The 17,299-nt window shown below is 33.4% G+C and overlaps 1 protein-coding gene across 2 annotated transcripts in view; it reads left to right on the top strand.

Annotated features, from left to right (window-relative positions):
• Nucleotides 1-112: 112 nt before the first annotated feature.
• Nucleotides 113-17,299, top strand: part of LOC114328602 (transportin-3) — a 30,545-nt gene continuing 13,358 nt past the window's right edge. For both annotated transcript variants that reach the window (XM_028277502.2, XM_028277494.2), the window contains exons 1-8: nucleotides 113-375; nucleotides 430-785; nucleotides 9,112-9,377; nucleotides 9,558-9,859; nucleotides 10,449-10,643; nucleotides 10,753-10,904; nucleotides 11,559-11,829; nucleotides 12,301-12,562. In XM_028277502.2, the coding sequence (XP_028133303.1) occupies nucleotides 259-375; nucleotides 430-785; nucleotides 9,112-9,377; nucleotides 9,558-9,859; nucleotides 10,449-10,643; nucleotides 10,753-10,904; nucleotides 11,559-11,829; nucleotides 12,301-12,562 (1,921 nt within the window). In that variant the 5' untranslated portion in view covers nucleotides 113-258. The remainder of the gene's footprint in view (nucleotides 376-429; nucleotides 786-9,111; nucleotides 9,378-9,557; nucleotides 9,860-10,448; nucleotides 10,644-10,752; nucleotides 10,905-11,558; nucleotides 11,830-12,300; nucleotides 12,563-17,299) is intronic.

The raw sequence follows: 17,299 nt of genomic DNA, 5'->3' as shown, positions 1-17,299 counted from the left end.
ATTTATTTATATTTTGAATTTGATTGGAAAATTGTTAATATTTTTGAAAGTCGACAGGACTTTTTAAAAACATTCAATGTCAACGTCAACGTCATTAAGAAAAGAAAACAGTAGATCACTACATTACCGGTATTCTTCTAAACTGTGAATATTCGGATTTTGAGGTTTTGACTATTTATATTTAAAAATAATGCATTTTTTAACCAATGCAATAATTTTGTACACTTTTTAATAATTTTATAGTTGAATTTTATTATTATGGATCAGAAACCAGATTTAGATCTGGTGATATCGGCAGTTTCAGCGTTGTACAATAACCCTAACAGCAGTGAGAAGGAAAGGGCTTCTAAATGGCTTTTGGAACTCCAAAAATCCGTAAGTATCAAGAACTTTTTAAAACATCATCAGTATACTAACTTCTCGTTTTAGGTCCATGCCTGGACTGTAGCAGACGAATTATTACATTTAAAAAGGGACTTGGAATCATGTTACTTTGCTGCTCAAACTATGAGGACGAAAATCCACCAGTCTTTCCACGAACTTCCTCTAGAAGTGCACACGTCATTAAGAGATTCATTACTTGAACATATTGGCCAAATTAACGAAGCAACTAACACTGTTATAGTGACACAATTGTGTGTTGCTTTGGCAGATTTAGCCCTACAAATGCCATCCTGGCAGAATCCTACGTTAGACCTAATCAATAGATTCTCCCAAACTAATATATGGCCATTGCTAGAAATTTTGACTGTGTTACCTGAAGAATTGGAAAGTAGATCTGTCAGGTAATAACTCAACTGTGATAAGTATTTATTAGCTGAAATATAGGTAAAGTGTTATGTGTTACTTACTTGTTTGATCACAATATGAGCTTACTTTTCTTACTTTTTCGAGTCTAGATCGTCTCGTTTCGAGTCTACAGTTTTTCTGCTTAGTATCAGGCTATGTCTACACCCTTTGTATTTACTATAGTTTATTTTTTAACTAAGAGGAGTAAACTAAAAAGACAGATTCACACCCAAGAAAGTCACTTGAAATATCACCAAATACATCTTCTTTTTTGGTTGATCATGTAGGCCCTCAACGGTAATCTATAAATATTATATTATATTATATTAATATGTCGCTAAAGAGTTCTAAAAACAACTGCTTTCTATATAAAAGCATACTAAAAATCTAAAAATTAAAGGAATAACACAGAAAACACAAAAAAGCCGATATAACTTAATTAACCTATGAAATGCCAATGTGTCAAAATATGAAAATGTCATTAGTGTCAAAATTTTATAACAGTGGAGTAAAATTGCCTGTGGTTGGACCAATTACAAACAAGCATTACAGTGCGCTAAAGTTGAATCATTCCTCTTGGTTTAAAAACAAATTATAGCCATAAATCATTGAGGGTGCACTGTGATGGGCAAAGTCTGCATACTCTCTGGTGCTCCACATTCTGTATTTCCCCTCATTCATAAAGTGCATTGTTATCTGTCTTTATATCCAATTTAATAAGGTTCTGTTGTATAGGGACAGCTCCAGTGCATATGCGGTTGTGTGTCTGCCAGTTATTTTCCAGTCCAGGTTCATTCCATTAAGTGGTTTTGGGTGTATAGGAAACAGTTCGGGAGGTTTGATACTGATGTTTCTCAAAAACATTTTCCTCCATTTAAACCGGTTGGTTCCTGGCGGTTTGGTGTCAAACTGGTATAATTGGTGTCTTTCATCAAAAGTTTACCTGAACCTCTCCACATATTGCACAAGGTGCATCTACAGTCTTCTGGTGATGTGAGTCCAGCTGCCTGGTACAGTAGGAGTAGTACAGTGGATTTCATACAGCCAGTAGTTATTCTATAACAGAGGTGGCCAAGCTCCTTGATAGTCCGAGCCATTTTTCAAAATTCGAATTTTTTTACGAGCCACAATTAAACAATTATTTAATAAGTTTAAAAAAAGTATTAAATTTTTCTCTCAGTTTTTGGATTTCACGAATTTTAAAGTGAAATAAAATGGTTCCGATCGTTATTTCAAATATGCAAATAATTGTACAAGCAGCCTTTACTATTTCAGGATACTTTGATTCTTCATCATCCTTCTATCTTTTTCTGGAACGGCCTACTGATCTTAACTGTCTCTCAAAAAAATACTGTCTTTAACACTCTTCAGTCTTCCTCTAATCTTACCACATAACCTGCCCATCTTATCTTAGATTTTATATCTCTGACGATTCTGAGAATTTTCGTTTCAAAAACCAACAGCATACTTATTTCCTGCTGATGGAGAGTCCATGTTTCACTTCCATGTGTAACCATTGAGCGAATAATAATTGGCTTATACAATCTCAATTTAGTAACTTAGATCTTAATAATGATGATAGGGAGTATAATGCTCTATTCCCCGCAGCTATCTCTTTTTATATGTGGTTGTCATTTGCGATTATCGCCTCTAGATATTTAAATTCTTTTACTTCTTAGAAGTTGTGGGCATTAATTGTGTTCTGCCTAACTCTTGGTTTTGGATTTTTGGTTACTAGCATGTATTTCGTCTTCTCTTCATTTATTCGAAGGCCCAGACGTCCTGGTTCTTCCTTGAGTTGTGAAAACACCTCTCTCACGTCTCTTGTAGAATAAGCGACTGCACCTAGATCATCAGCAAATGCAAACAATAGTTTTGATCAGCGATTCACCAATTCCCTGTCTAGTCAGATCAGATGATATTTCACTTATTACATATTCTAAGGTCAAAGTGAATAGCAACAGTGATAAGGGGTCTGCTTGTCAATGGACGGATGCTACACTTAGTCTTTTACATTTCTTGTTACTAATTTAAGACATTTTGAAAAACAAAAATTAAAAGTAATTTAGGTACATTTATTGAGAGCCACAAATAATCCTTCAAAGAGACACATGTGGCTCGCGAGCCACAGTTTGGCCACCCCTGTTCTATAAGTTTCATTTAATGCAGTGGTGACTTGTTGGGCATGTCTACATCTACCCCACATGGGATAGACATATTCCCCTACCGAGAAAGACAAGGCCTCAGCTGTTACTTTTAGACCTGTGGATTTGCACCCCATTTGGTCCCTACAAGTTTCTTTGAGAAGGTTGTTTAAATATGAGCTAAATATATGTTAGTAAATAATCAATATTAGAGTATTGTACAACTTTTGGTTTTAATCCATTCTCTACCGATCGAAGAGGATGGAGTTTGGTTATGAGCCAGTTTGTTTAACTGCACTTAACTGAAGTTACCATATCACTCACTGGCACGTAAATGTCCCCTGACTGAAGTAACCACATCAAGCGCTGCCACATGATCAGCAGCGAATGGATTAAGAATGTAAATCTTTTATATTCAACATTATCTTGTTTTAAGGAACAACAAAATCCTTTGCACTTAGAGGAAATATATAAATTTGGGATATGGCTGAGCAGGTTTTGAAATAAATTAAGATATTGAAAAATCTGTTTTTTGGCAACTTTTACGTATGGTGGACATAATTTACTTGGGAAACTCGACTGGAAACCTTACGAAGGTTTCCAGTTCCAATGTCTTGGTTTATGTGTTTGGCCACTATTGATGTGCTATCAGCGTAAAGGGACCGTTCAAGTATTATGTAACGCAAGTTGGGGGGGGGGGGTCAAAAATCTTCAAAAATTGCGTTACATAATAGTTAAACTCCCATTACAGTGCGTTACCAGGGGGAGGGGGTCAAAAATCTTCCAAAATTGCTTTACGTAATACTTGAACACTCCCAAAGGCAGATCATAGTCGTGGTGTTCTGGAAACATCAGCTGTGTATATGTTTGCAAGGTATGAGGAGAGTAGCTCTGTCATGACATTGTTGTAACCATAGTTCTTCAGTTTTGTATATTAGCCCTTTGCGCCAAATCCTGTCGAATGCTTTGCTTATGTCTAGGAAGACTAATCTGGTTTACTGTCTATTATTGAAGCCTTCTGTGATGTATTCTGTGAGCCTGGGTACCTGGTGCTAGCTTGTATTTCTCTCTAAATCCGAATTGGGCTTATGGCAGAACCTATAGTTTTGCTGTTTTCTCTTCGAGCCTTGAGGGTATCACTCTTTCAGTTCAATTCAATTCAGTTTATTGATGTCAATATACAAAGTATTTACATAAGTCAAAGTCTGTTAAAATGCATCATTGAAATACATTGGCAAGCTAACACTTAATAAGTAAAATCTATAAAATTTTATCACCTAGTCTAAATACTTAACACAAAGTTAGGATATTAGCATGAAAACACAAGAGCACACAGAACATTTAAGAGAGCTGTAGGACTATCACAACAGGGTAGCCCCGAGATATTCCTCCTGAGAATAGTAAGCACCCACCAAAAGAAGTTCTTTGATTTTTATTTTGTATGTATCTAAGGGCAGTTCTCGAATTATTAGGGGTAATTTATTAAAGAAATGTATAGCCAGACATGATGGGCCATCTCTGCACCTCTCCAGCCTACGAAACTTTGGGGCAAGGTTCCCTCTAAAGCGTGTGTTAATATTATGAATCTGTTCATGAGTCTGGAATTTATGCATATTGCATTTTACATATATAAGATTATCATATATATACTGGCAAGGTAATGTTAATATTTTCCAATCTATAAAAACTTGTCTGCAATCGGCTCTATATGGCAAGCCTGCGACAATGCGAATGGCCCTTCTCTGCAGTCTGAATACATCCTTCGCTCCTGCACTATGGCCCCATGCGAGAATAGCATAGGAGATATGTGAGTGACACAAAGAAAAATATGCCTGCTTTAGTATGGAAGCGGAAACACAGGATGAAAGTCCACGAAGCAAAAATATTTGATGATAGCTTTGCCACTAAAGAGGTGGTATGAGCATCCCATATCAGACCAGGGTCCAGCAGAACACCAAGAAATTTAGCACAGGATGCATTGTCCAGTTCATCAGGAATATTTCTAGTTGAAAAAAGTAAGGACTGTGTTTTGGTTGTATTGAGAAACAGCCTATTAGAATGGAACCATTGTTCTGCCTCCGACACTGAACCCCACGAACTCCCCACTGCTGTTACCAAATCCTTACTGCAGGATGAGATTGTTGTGTCATCTGCAAAGAGAGTGAAATGCGCAGTTTGACATGAAAGTGGTAAATCATTGATGTATATCAAGGATAATAAGGGATCCAACACAGAGCCCTGAGGAACTCCTATGCGCAAGCATCCTCTCTCTGATTCAACAGCTGCAAATCTCACCCTCTGGCAGCGGTCCGCAATTCAGCAATTTTGCTGCAGGGAGTAAGCTTATTGGCCTGTAGTTCTGTGGAAAAATTCGGGTTTTTTCCAGGTTTGTGGATTGTGATCACATGGGCTTCCTTCCATTGATTAGGGAATCTTATGTTCTGAATCTCAGCAGTGTGTTTATTATGTTGGTGAGATAAACAACTGCTTTCACTGTGAGGTATTTTTAGTTGGTTATTTCATCCGGTCCAGATGTTTTTTTTTTGCAAAGTGAGGTTTTTCTGGCTTTATAGGGTGGTTATCATGACTCTGGCCTTGTCTTCGGTGGTGTATACCAGGGGTCACCAATTAGATTCCCTGAGGGTCCGTTTCGACAACCTATGACACTTCCGGGGCCCGGATTTAATGCCACCTGTGTCTGGTTGTGCTAATTCGGTTTCTTAACGGATTCTTGTTAAAAATTATCCCCTATAACAGGGGTGGCCAAGCTTCTTAATAGTCAGAGCCACTTTTCACAAGTTGAAGTTTTTCGCGAGCCGCAATAAAATACTTATTCAAAAAGTATCTATGTATAGAAGGTATTTACAATTTTTTTAACAGAACTTTTACTTACTGAAAACCGAAATACAATTACGAAATATTTAAACTTAATTACATTTTTGTTTTCCTTCTTTTGATAATTCTTTAGAATTTGGTGATTAATATGTGACTTCTTAGTAATTCTTTTAGATGCTGGTTAGGTAATATTGATCGGTGTTAGGATTTCACGAATTATAAAATGGAATAAAATGGTCCACACAAGTACGTTGTTCCTAATATGGAAATAATTCGACAAGCATTCTTTTTTAGGGTACCTTCTTGGATTCTGGTACAAATTTCCAAAATTCGGTATTCAGCGTCGACTTATAGTTTTATTTTCGAGCTTGATCTTCTTGCGTCTCTATTAATTTTAATTCTCCAGTTGTTGTTTGGGTCATATATTGGTAGTAATAAAAAATTCACCTTATGAACTATGTTCATTTCAAATGAATCCGGAAAAAGATGAAGAGACGATTTAACATATTTTAAGTCTTCAAATCTATTTTGGAGTTCGGTCAATATTCCTTCCGGCTTTTTTATATACCTACTCGTTAAGTTTTTCTAGTATAATATGGTAAAAATTTTTTTTAAGTCGAGTAAAATGACTTAAATGCAAAATGTGTACCTAATACAAATTACAAATTACATCTGTAGCAAGAGTTATACAAAAATCGGTCTGGATTCGGTTGATTACTGACTTTTACATTGCGCCACTCTTATGTAATGTTCGTTAGCGCAGTTTTCGATGTGTCATATCATTCTTATCTTGGATGGAAATGGAATTTGTTACAAAGTCTTTCATGTTTGTTGTCAGTAAATTAAAAGACATTTTGAAACACATATTATGGAACGATAATAATTTTTTTAAATCATATCTAATACAAAATTGAAAAATAACTCGGGTACAATCGAGAGCCACAAGTAATCCTTCAAAGAGCCGCATGTGGCTCGTGAGCCGCAGTTTGGCCACCCCTGCCCTATAAACTAATCAGAAGGGTGCCGTACAAAATTTTTGGGCAGAAATTGTTTAACAATTTTTTTTAACAAATCCAAAACATCACCTTTTTGCCCTCAAAAATATGTTTTTATCCTTTTTACCCCAAAACAAAAAAAATCTTGTCATTTTTCTCAAAACTTGCGATTTTAAGCGATTTAAAATCTAAAAAATGCAAAAAGAATCATTTTCAAAGCTTGAAAACTCATGTGTAAATTAGTATTTTGGCGGTTGTCAGGGCTTATTTTAATTTAGCTTTGTTTTTATTGGCTTATTTAATTAGCACATTGAGAATAATTAATTGAATAAATAAATAAATTATTAAAAAAACAATTACGTATTTTTTATGGGAAATAAGCCACAATTTTACTAAAAAATGAATTTATTAACGTTTCGAAGGTAGATTTTTTTGAAGGTAGATTAAATGTAAGACCAAATACTTACGATGTCGGGATAGTATCACGAGGTTTTTTCCTGGTTTTCCCTCGTGATTTACTATGGAATCTCTAACGCGAGAATTTTACTGTCATCGTTGCATTTGGTTGTCTTTTTAAAGACAGATCACATGCTATGATTTTTTTTTGCGACGGATATTCTTGAGTTGGGATTGATTTCATGTAATCGAATGAACTATCTTTTAGTAAAGTCGTCCCAGGAACGCAACTCATAAATATTGGCGATATCATTTTAAAGTCTTCTACTTTAAAATGTATAATATACGTCTGAATTGCCAATATAAATGAGTCAGATTAAATAAATTATTAGAAGAATTTTTTTACTTAGCAACAACATGTTGGTTTTATTTTAATAGTATTTTGTATTTTGACAACGAAACCCGATTTGGGCTTCGAAACGTTAATAAATTCATTTTTTAATAAAATTGTGGCTTATTTCCCATAAAAAATACGTAATTATAAAAATGCCACAAGGAAATAGCTTCAGAACAACATTAAAAAAACAATGTTATTAATAAATTACAAAGATTTAATAAATATCAAGTATTTTTGGGAATTTTTCACATAAGTATGTATAATAAGTATAAGTGCGACAGAGACGCACCATAAAGTGCGACGCGCGGTGGCTTTAAAGTCGAGTGGAGGCACATAATTAACAATTAAAAAACAATGGTCTATATTGAAATAAGCCCCGACTACACATAAGAATCTTAAAACTGAATGTATAAACCTCAATTTAGGTACTTGGCAACCTGAAATCTAATAATTTACATATGAGTTTTCAAGCCTCGAAAATGCGTATTTTCACATTTTTCAGATTTTAAATCGCTTATCACTAGAAAACTATGAACTTTCGAGAAAAATGACAAGACCTTTTTTGTTTAGAAGCACCTAAAAATACATTTTTCGTGGCAAAAAGGTAATTTTGAATTTGTTTAAAATAATTGTTTTGCCCGGCACCCCGGGCCCCCTCTGATTTGTTTAAAGGGGACATTCTTGAACAGGAATCCGCAAAGAAACCGAATCAGAAATTTTTTCATTCGGGAGCGGTCTCACAACATATATGTGGAAAGGAAAACTATTAATATCTGATTGTTTTTTGGCCCTGTAGAATTGACTACTTTTCTGGTAAGTACTTACAGTAAATAAAATATAAATTCATTGTGTATAGGGCTTTTCATCGATTGTCATTTGTTTCGAGCTTCTGTCATATGTTGTATAATCTGTGTATATTAACATTATACACGGATTATACGAAATATGACAGAAGCTCGAAACAAATGACTGTGAATGAAAAGCCCTATTGTTATGTACCGATTTTTAATAAAGTTCATTCTTGACAAAGCGGCTTCGCACACATAAGTTGAGTCAAACATAGTACACAATTTCATGACCAAACATTTTCAAAATTGCCAAACACTTGATTCTGAATTTAATGGCGGTCCGCACAAAACTAGCCCACTGTCCGGATGCGGACCGCGGTCCGCTAATTGGTGACCCCTGGTGTATACTATGCCGTTTTCTCCATGTAGAGGTGGCATTGGTTTCCTGTCATTTCTTAGGATTTCATGTAGTTTCCACAGATGGCCCATGTCTTTGCTGTTCTTGTTGCTTCACATGGTTGTCCCATTTCTCTGTCAAATGTTTTTGGAACTCGTCTTTGATCTGCCAATTTTGTTTGCTCTTCTAATCAAAATAGTCACAAATTCGTGAAATATACTTTAAAATCTACTATGTCTACATATATAAAAAATTCCTTTTCAAGTTAAAAATAATGTAAATAATTGATGTACCAGAATGGCAACTAGAAACTAGATGAATAATCTACCAGTTATATTCTTGTACGATTTTTCAAAAATATATTTTACAGGCTAGGTGAAAACAGAAGAATAGATGTGTTAGAAGAGATGAAAATTTCTGCTCCAACAGTGAATGAATTTTTAAAACATTGTTCTAAACTCTACGAAACTAATTGGCAAGAGCATGTTCAGTTCAATGTAAAAGTATTACGCTGCTTTACGTCCTGGATCTCAGTAGGAGCTATTAGTCTGAATGATCTTTCTGATAGTATTGTTATTAACAGAGCATTCGAGATACTCAACTTCAAGCCTCAAAATGATAAACATACCATATCAGGTAAAATTTTTTATAATATTAAAGTATTTTGTGTTTATATTTAAGTACTTATAATATATGTTAATATAATGTTGACTGTGCGTTTACACTGTCCCATACAAACCTAGTGTTCATACCTACATAAGTTTATATATTAATTTTGAATTGATTAAGCAAATAAATAAATAAATCTTTTTTTAGCTGCCTTCCATGAGGCTGCCACTGACTGCATTTGTACTCTTTTACTAAGTCTTGAAAACAACAATAACCAACTCGGTTTGGAAAATTACCTCTTCAATAATATTATCAACCTAGATGTACCTTATCACCTTTCTGTTGCGAATGAGGATCAAGGAAAATCTATGGACTACTGTAGACTGTTTACAGAACTGGCAGAATCATTTTTAGAAAAAATTATAGCTAATAGTAATACAAAACAGATGCACTATGCTATTAAAATTTTAGATCTAGTTTTAATGTGTGTTGGACACCATGACTATGAGGTAAGTGTACCTAATAAAATATTAATATTATAAAAAATGCAAACTATTTTGTGTTAATAAATAAACGTAAATGTGATTCTTATCTCTTGTGTATGAAAGAAGAGGGATAAATCTGGCTCAAATTATCGATGTCATTTCTTTTATTTAGGACAGATGGATGTTTGAGAATATGGCACATTTCAAGGAGGAATCTTTTATGATAATATTGTTGTTTGACCAGTATTTTGACATTTTTGAAGTCGATTTGATGTTTAGTTGAAATGGCATGTTGTGAAAGGGCACAAGAGGATTTTGTGAGTAGTTAGTCAACCTTGAAAAGAGCTGCTAGTCTGACCAATACAGCATAAGTTGCAATCTGCACAGAGTATATGATAGACAACATTAGTATATTCTAAATAGGTCAACGTAGTTTTGATTTACTAATATACTTTGACATATTAATGTTGTCTATAACCCTGTGCAGAATTGTTTCTAATACTTGTCACCTTACCAATGCAATATAATTATTACAATAATTTTTTGGTGTAATATAAGAATATCTTCTTGTACAATTAATATTGATTATTATATTTACTGTTCATATTTTTAGGTAGCAGAAATCACTTTTAACCTTTGGTATGTTTTAAGTGAAGAATTATACCAAAAAAATAACAAAGAAAAGACAGAACTATTCCGACCCTATGTAGAACGATTAATAACAGCACTATGTAGGCATTGTCAAATGGAGCCAGATAGCGAAGGGTTGTTAGAAGATGGAGATGAATTTAAAGATTTTAGATTGAAGGTAATTCATTTACCGTACTTCATATTTGTGTGTAAGAGGAGAGAATAAGAAATTTCCTTAATTAATAAGTTTTTTAATTCGTTTATTTAAATGTTGTTACTTTTTGTAGGTAGCAGAATTAATACGAGATGTAGTTTTCATAGTGGGCAGTAGTGCCTGTTTCAAACAAATGTTTATTAATATACAAGGTCCAGGAGTTATGTGGGATTCCACCGAGGCAGCTCTGTTTGTAATGCAAGCTGTTGCAAAAAACGTAATACCGTAAGTAACTTTTTAAATCTTAATGGAATATTATAACACCTCATCTTCAAAAAGGCTGCTCTTGATTGCTACATTCTTTATCATCTTTTATTTGGATCTTTCTTATGACTTTACCCCTCTTATTGAAAACCATGGTTTTTGTTTTCTTTATATTTATTGTTAAACCAAATTGTTCCCCAGTATTATAAATTGTGTTTAGTAGCGTCTGCAGGTCTTTCTCACTTTCAGTAATAATTACTGTATCGTCGGCATAACAAATGTTATGTATATTTTCACCATTTATCTTCATCCCTTCTGTACAGTTAGCAAGTGCTTGTGTAAATACCTCTTCGGAATATATATTAAATAGTAATGGTGAAAGTACACAAACTTTTCTCACTCCTTCACTTATCTGTTGCACATCCGTGCTATTTCCATCAAATAGTACCAGAACCTGTTGGTTGCAATAGAAATTTCTCACGATGTTAATATCACTTTTATGGAGTCCTTTCCACTTAAAACATTCCATGCGAATGTTATGGAGTAACATTAACTTTGTCGAAAGCTTTCTCATAATCTATAAATTCGACGAAAAGATCTTTTTGTTGGTCTAGACATTTTTGAGTCGACTGTATATACAAACGTATTGTCCTAAATTAACTTTTTGTGTTTTAGTGGTGAAAGTGAAGTGGTACCTCAGGTCGTAGAAGCAATATTAAATGTTCCAGAAAATACACATGTAGCCGTAAAATACACGTCGGTGCTTTTGCTAGGAGAACTTTGTGAATGGATAGAGAGGCATCCAAACACGCTGGATCCAGTTTTGAACTTTTTAGTGTGTTGTTTGCCTCAACCTGGAGTAGGAGCTGCTGCGGCTGTGGCCCTTCAAAACATCTGTGCCAGTTGTAACGATCATATGCCAAGACACGTCCCAATACTCTTACAGGTACATAATGAATATATTAAGGTCATTTAACGGGTTACATAAGGTCATTTAATGGGTTACATAAGTCTTGTATTTAAAAAAAAATGATTTTTTTATATACATACAGTAAGCGCCACTGTACTAGACACATGGGTAGGTACCTAATTGCTATGCTTATGGGCTAATCAGGTCCGTTCTCAGATGTGACTTTCATCTCGGTCATGTTAATGTCAAGAAACTATTCAAAATAATTGGGAAATAATTGAGAAATAACAAAAAACTTGATCATGTTTATATAGCGATTATCTATACGGCACTCCGTAGTACAGAGTACAGCACTAAGGCTTTTAACATTTTTTGATAACTTATGGTGTCGAAAGCTTTTTCGTAGTCAACAAATATCAGGACTAATGGCTTGTTATATTCAACACCCTTTTCTATTTCTATTTTATATTTATACTATTATATTTATACTAAACTGATTTTTATTAGCTTCTTCACCAAGCTGATTCCTTCGCCATCACCAACACAGCAACCTTGGGTCTTCTGCGAGGAGTGGCTTCGATAATAGGTCGAATGCCGCACGAGGAGTTGACGACGGCTTTACGGGAATTATGTTCTATGCAGCTTAATCCGATATGTCAAATAATAGAACAGGATGTTCATCCGGTGAAAGGAGCCCAAACGGATCCAGTAATGTGGCTAGATAGACTTAGTGCGGTGCTTAGATATGTTAATGTACATATTCCGGAAGGTAAGTAATCAACAGGTTCAATCTTAAATTTTGTATTACGAAATTGTGTAGTATAGCGGCAGTTTTTCACTAAACAGACAAAACATAAACAAAACACAAACTTGTGTCAAATAAAACAAAATATCAAATAAATATGTTGTCTGTGTGAGTTCATTTCAAATTTTGGAAAATGGAATAAATGAATGGACTTACATACAATCACTTTATTTTACCACAGGCACTGGTTTCACTTTCTATAATTTACAAAGCATCATCAGGTCTCCGGTACAGCAAAATCAAATGCTAAAATTACAATAACCAGTGTTAGGATTCTGTCTGGTACAAAATATAAAATACATATATATTACATATTTATAGACTGTATGTGGAGCTTCAATGAAACTCTGCATTAAATCTAAAGTTTTATTGTAATTTATAACAATTTTTGATTTACCTTTTCGAATACCATTTTTTACTCGTCCAGTTTCCTCAAAACGCTTTGAACTTCTTTGTATCGTCACACAGTGTTTCCAAATGCTGAAAACGTGGTCATGAGGTAAAAAAGTCCCTATCTATGGATTGTCATGTTTACGTATTCTTATTCATAGCTCACGGACAAGCTAGCCATGTACGAAGTAATTTTGGCCGGCATGCCGCGGCAGTGAAAGTAAAAAAGAACGCGTATATTGAAAACGCTGTAAAACGTTTTGTAGTTCATCAATTTTATCGCTGTAAAGCATATTCTTCTTTTTCAAGTATGCATTAATGTAAGGTAAGTTGATTTAAGATTTTATAAGAATAAATGTATAAAATTTGTTAATGAATAAACATTAAAAATGTAAAAAGACTAACAAGCTAGCAAATTGAAAATGGTTATTCATGTTTGATTAAAAATATACTTGAAATCAAAACTTTGTAAAAAACCTTTCAAAAATTACATAATTCTGCGATTAAAGTTTATTAATTTCAAAATGTACGGTACGAAGGTATATAATTACATTGGTTTAGCTGCCTTTAACTGCCTTTGCGTTGCTGGCAGTTGTTTGAATACAAAAGTGTGAAATGCCGCATATTAGATGATTCTGGCGGTTGTTGAGTATGTATTGGCCTTTGTATATAAGTAATAGGTTCTGAATACATATTGTACTTCAAAAATAAGTTGTATTCGTAATCAGCAATTTCAAAAGTCCCCTATAATACAAGATTTCAAAAAATTGAGTTTAAAATAAAATTTTCGAATTTCTTTCCGCCATATTGGATCTGTCATTTTGTTTAAAAAAAATGTCAGATTCGTAATCAGCGATGCCAAAACCCTTAAGTAGGAAAGTAACTCCGAAGTGTACGAACAATATGCGCTTTTAAAAATTCATGACCTCATTTTCGGCATTTGGAACTACTATGATTATGAGAATGGTTTGGAAATTATCATTGAACAACTTGGCTACTTCACTATAAGATCCTTTTCTATCGCCGCAGCCCTGCATCATTAACCCTTTCACTCACAAGTTTTTGTTTACACAGATAAAAATTATTTTTTGGGTAATATCTTGCTAAAATATGATACTTAACACCCCTGAATTGTTTTTTCAAATTTGCTCCCCTAGTACATATATGAAAAAAATAATGTCTACAATTGTAGACTTTGGTAGTCAATAAAATAAATTATTTTTATAAATAAATAGTATTTATTGAAAAATTAAAATACGGTAAAAAATTTTAAGAAAATGTGAGTAAATAATATAAAATGTAACTATTTTGTTTTTATGGAAATTAAAAAAAAACAGCGACAGGTTTTGAACTGATTGTGCTTCTAAGAACAAACTTCTGGTTTGAAACCTGATGTCTCTTGCATTCACATGATTTCATTTGTTTGGGATATATCCATATTTCTATAAGAATTTTCAGAATTTGGAGTTGGATGTTCTTCATCCTTAATTCTTTCCTCATTTTTCATAAAAGAAGAAAAAATCTTTCCTCGATATCATCATGGAAATTATCTGGTTATTCAATTATATCCTCCATATCATCAGGTCTTCAATGTCTCTTGACATTATAATAACGAGCGATCCATAATTATTGGGATCAAAGCTATCCGTGCAAAAAATTACGTATGTATTGTTCTAATCTGCCGGAGTGTGACGTCACGACCAACTGCGGCTATATTCAGTGTTGTTATGATCACTTTTCCAAACAAAGAATAAAGATTGAAAACACGTTGAAAAGATACCCAATCTCAAGATCTTTTAATTCGTATAAAGTTAAAATTTTGCTTCCTCTGCTACTTTTTATGTTCAATTATAGTGTTTTTAATTCGACGTACGTACACTGACAAATCTGTCAAATTTGACGTAAACTGAAAAGTATATCTGAATTAATAATAGACCTGCACTGTATAGCTATCTCTGTCGTTCAGAGCCACCTATGGTGACAATAATTTTGGATCATACGTTATCTTTATCGCTACAATCACTTTCAAGTCCTTCTGTATCAAAAAGGCCCTTTTCTAGCTGTTTAAGAAGTTCTTTTTTCGTTAAAAATTTCCTACTAGACATGATTTACTGAAACAAATAAAATATTTAAAAAAAAATAAAACTTTCCTTTTATACAATTGTCTACAATTTTAGACACCATTTATAGACCTGTTATAGACACTACAAGAAATATATGACGAAAATTTTTATATACATCTAATAATATAATACTTGTTCTCCAAATAAAAACATAAAATTGACTGGATTACCAATAATGTTTGATATATTTATGGAATTATGAGAACTTACCTGAATAGAATGTGTAACGCAGTAACCACCATGTAAATAGCTATTATAGATTGATGCTTCTCTATGCTAAAAGTCATTGTAAACTAGGTAATAGTACTTATTACAGAATATCTGTGGATGTAGACGATATCACACAACTGTAAAACGAAGCCAATTGTGGGTAGGCCAGATATTTGAAAATATGTCTACAATTGTAGACGCCATGAGTGAAAGGGTTAAAACAGTAATTCGTTCTTTTAAAAAACCATTTTTATTGCAGAGATTTAAAAACGCAAAAACAATTGTCTGCTTTAGTTATTTTTAATAATTAATGTCAACGTGATTAAATCAAAACATTCTATATTTACTGATTTACTTCAAAACTATTTGGCACTAAGAAGTTTTTTTAATTTATTACCTTCGTGGCTAGACAAAATACCAAGTTTTATATATGGTTGAAATCGTATGTTATAATCTGGCAACGTTACAAAATTCAAATTTCAAATCTTCGTTTTGCAAAATAGGTGTATCCCTGTTTTTGTATAATTCGGACCATCCATTTAAGAGGTAATTAGGCGTTGTCAAGACTTTTGTTCCACTCTGTATATATGGGGTATGATTTTTATTTTCTTAATGGGACTTTTACTTTCTAAATTGGAAAAAAGATGATTTTTGAATATTTTTAAAGAAAAAACATTTCCTTTTCTTTTATTTTTTTACATTGTTAAATAGGTTTCGTGGTATTTTTTAGTACTTTTAGTACTTCTTCACCACTGCAGAGGGCGACTTTCAAAAAAATGCATTTTAATTTGGGAGACACTTTTCTGCTTTTCCGTAACAATTTTTTTTAATTGCAATGAGATTTAATTCGTGAGACTTATAACTTTTGGGGGTAAATTTACTAATTCCCCGTACTAAAAATGTGGGTTTTTTTTAACTTTAGATGTTTATTGAGTGGTTGTTTATACAGGGTGTCCCATAATTAATTGGAAATTAGCTAATGTGTGATAGAAGACATCAACATGATATGATTTAACCAAACTCGCTTAAATAAAATATGGCTCCTTATTGAGTTACAGGGTGTTTTATTTAAAAATTTAAAAACTACTTTTGCTCAGTATTTTAAAACTATTCGGCATATCCTTTTCATACTTGGCAGAAAGTGTAGGTATCATACACTCTATGAAATTATGATAAATAAACGTTTTTGGCTACTACCAGTGGCGTACGACAGGGGACAGCGAATGGTAGACCCTTCCCAAATTCTACGCCATTGTTGGAATTGCCATTTTAGCGCAATTTTTCGATTCTCCAATACTCTTTATGTAAATAATGTACTCCTCACTCGTAACGATAAAGTCATTAGTTTTCGAGATATTTGAAGTTAAACATGTAACAGCACAGATATTTTAATTAATGTATTGTGCCACTTAATTTTTAATTTCAAATATTTCGATAACTAATGATTTTATCGTTAAGAATGAATATTATAGGTACTCTTCAGTTTTAACGATAAAATCATTAGTTTTCGAGATATTTGAAGTTTAAAATTAGGCGGCACAATACATTAATCAAAATATGTGTGCCGTTACATGTTTAACTTCAAATATCTCGAAAACCAATGACTTTATGGTTACGAGTGAAGAGTACTTTATTTACAGAGAGAGTATTGTACAATCGAAAAATTGCGTCAAAATGGCAATTCCGCCAGTGGCGTAGAATTTGCGAAGGGTCAACCATTCGCCGTCCCCTGTCGTACGCCACTGGTAGTAGCCAGAAACGTTTATTTATCATAATTTCAGAGGATGTATAATATCTACACTTTCCGTCAAGTATGAAAAGGATACGTCGAATAGTTTTACAATATTGAGCAAAAATAGTTTTTAAATTTTTAAATAAAACACCTTGTAACTCAGTAACGAGCCATATTTTATATAAGCGATTGTGGTTAAATCTTAATATTTTGATGTCTTCTATCACCCATTAGATAATGTCCAAT

This window comes from Diabrotica virgifera, chromosome 3 (genome assembly GCF_917563875.1).
Source record: "Diabrotica virgifera virgifera chromosome 3, PGI_DIABVI_V3a".
Taxonomy (NCBI): domain Eukaryota; kingdom Metazoa; phylum Arthropoda; class Insecta; order Coleoptera; family Chrysomelidae; genus Diabrotica; species Diabrotica virgifera.
The sequence above is the reverse complement of the archived record's forward strand: the minus strand, read 5'-3'. Positions and strand labels throughout refer to the sequence as shown.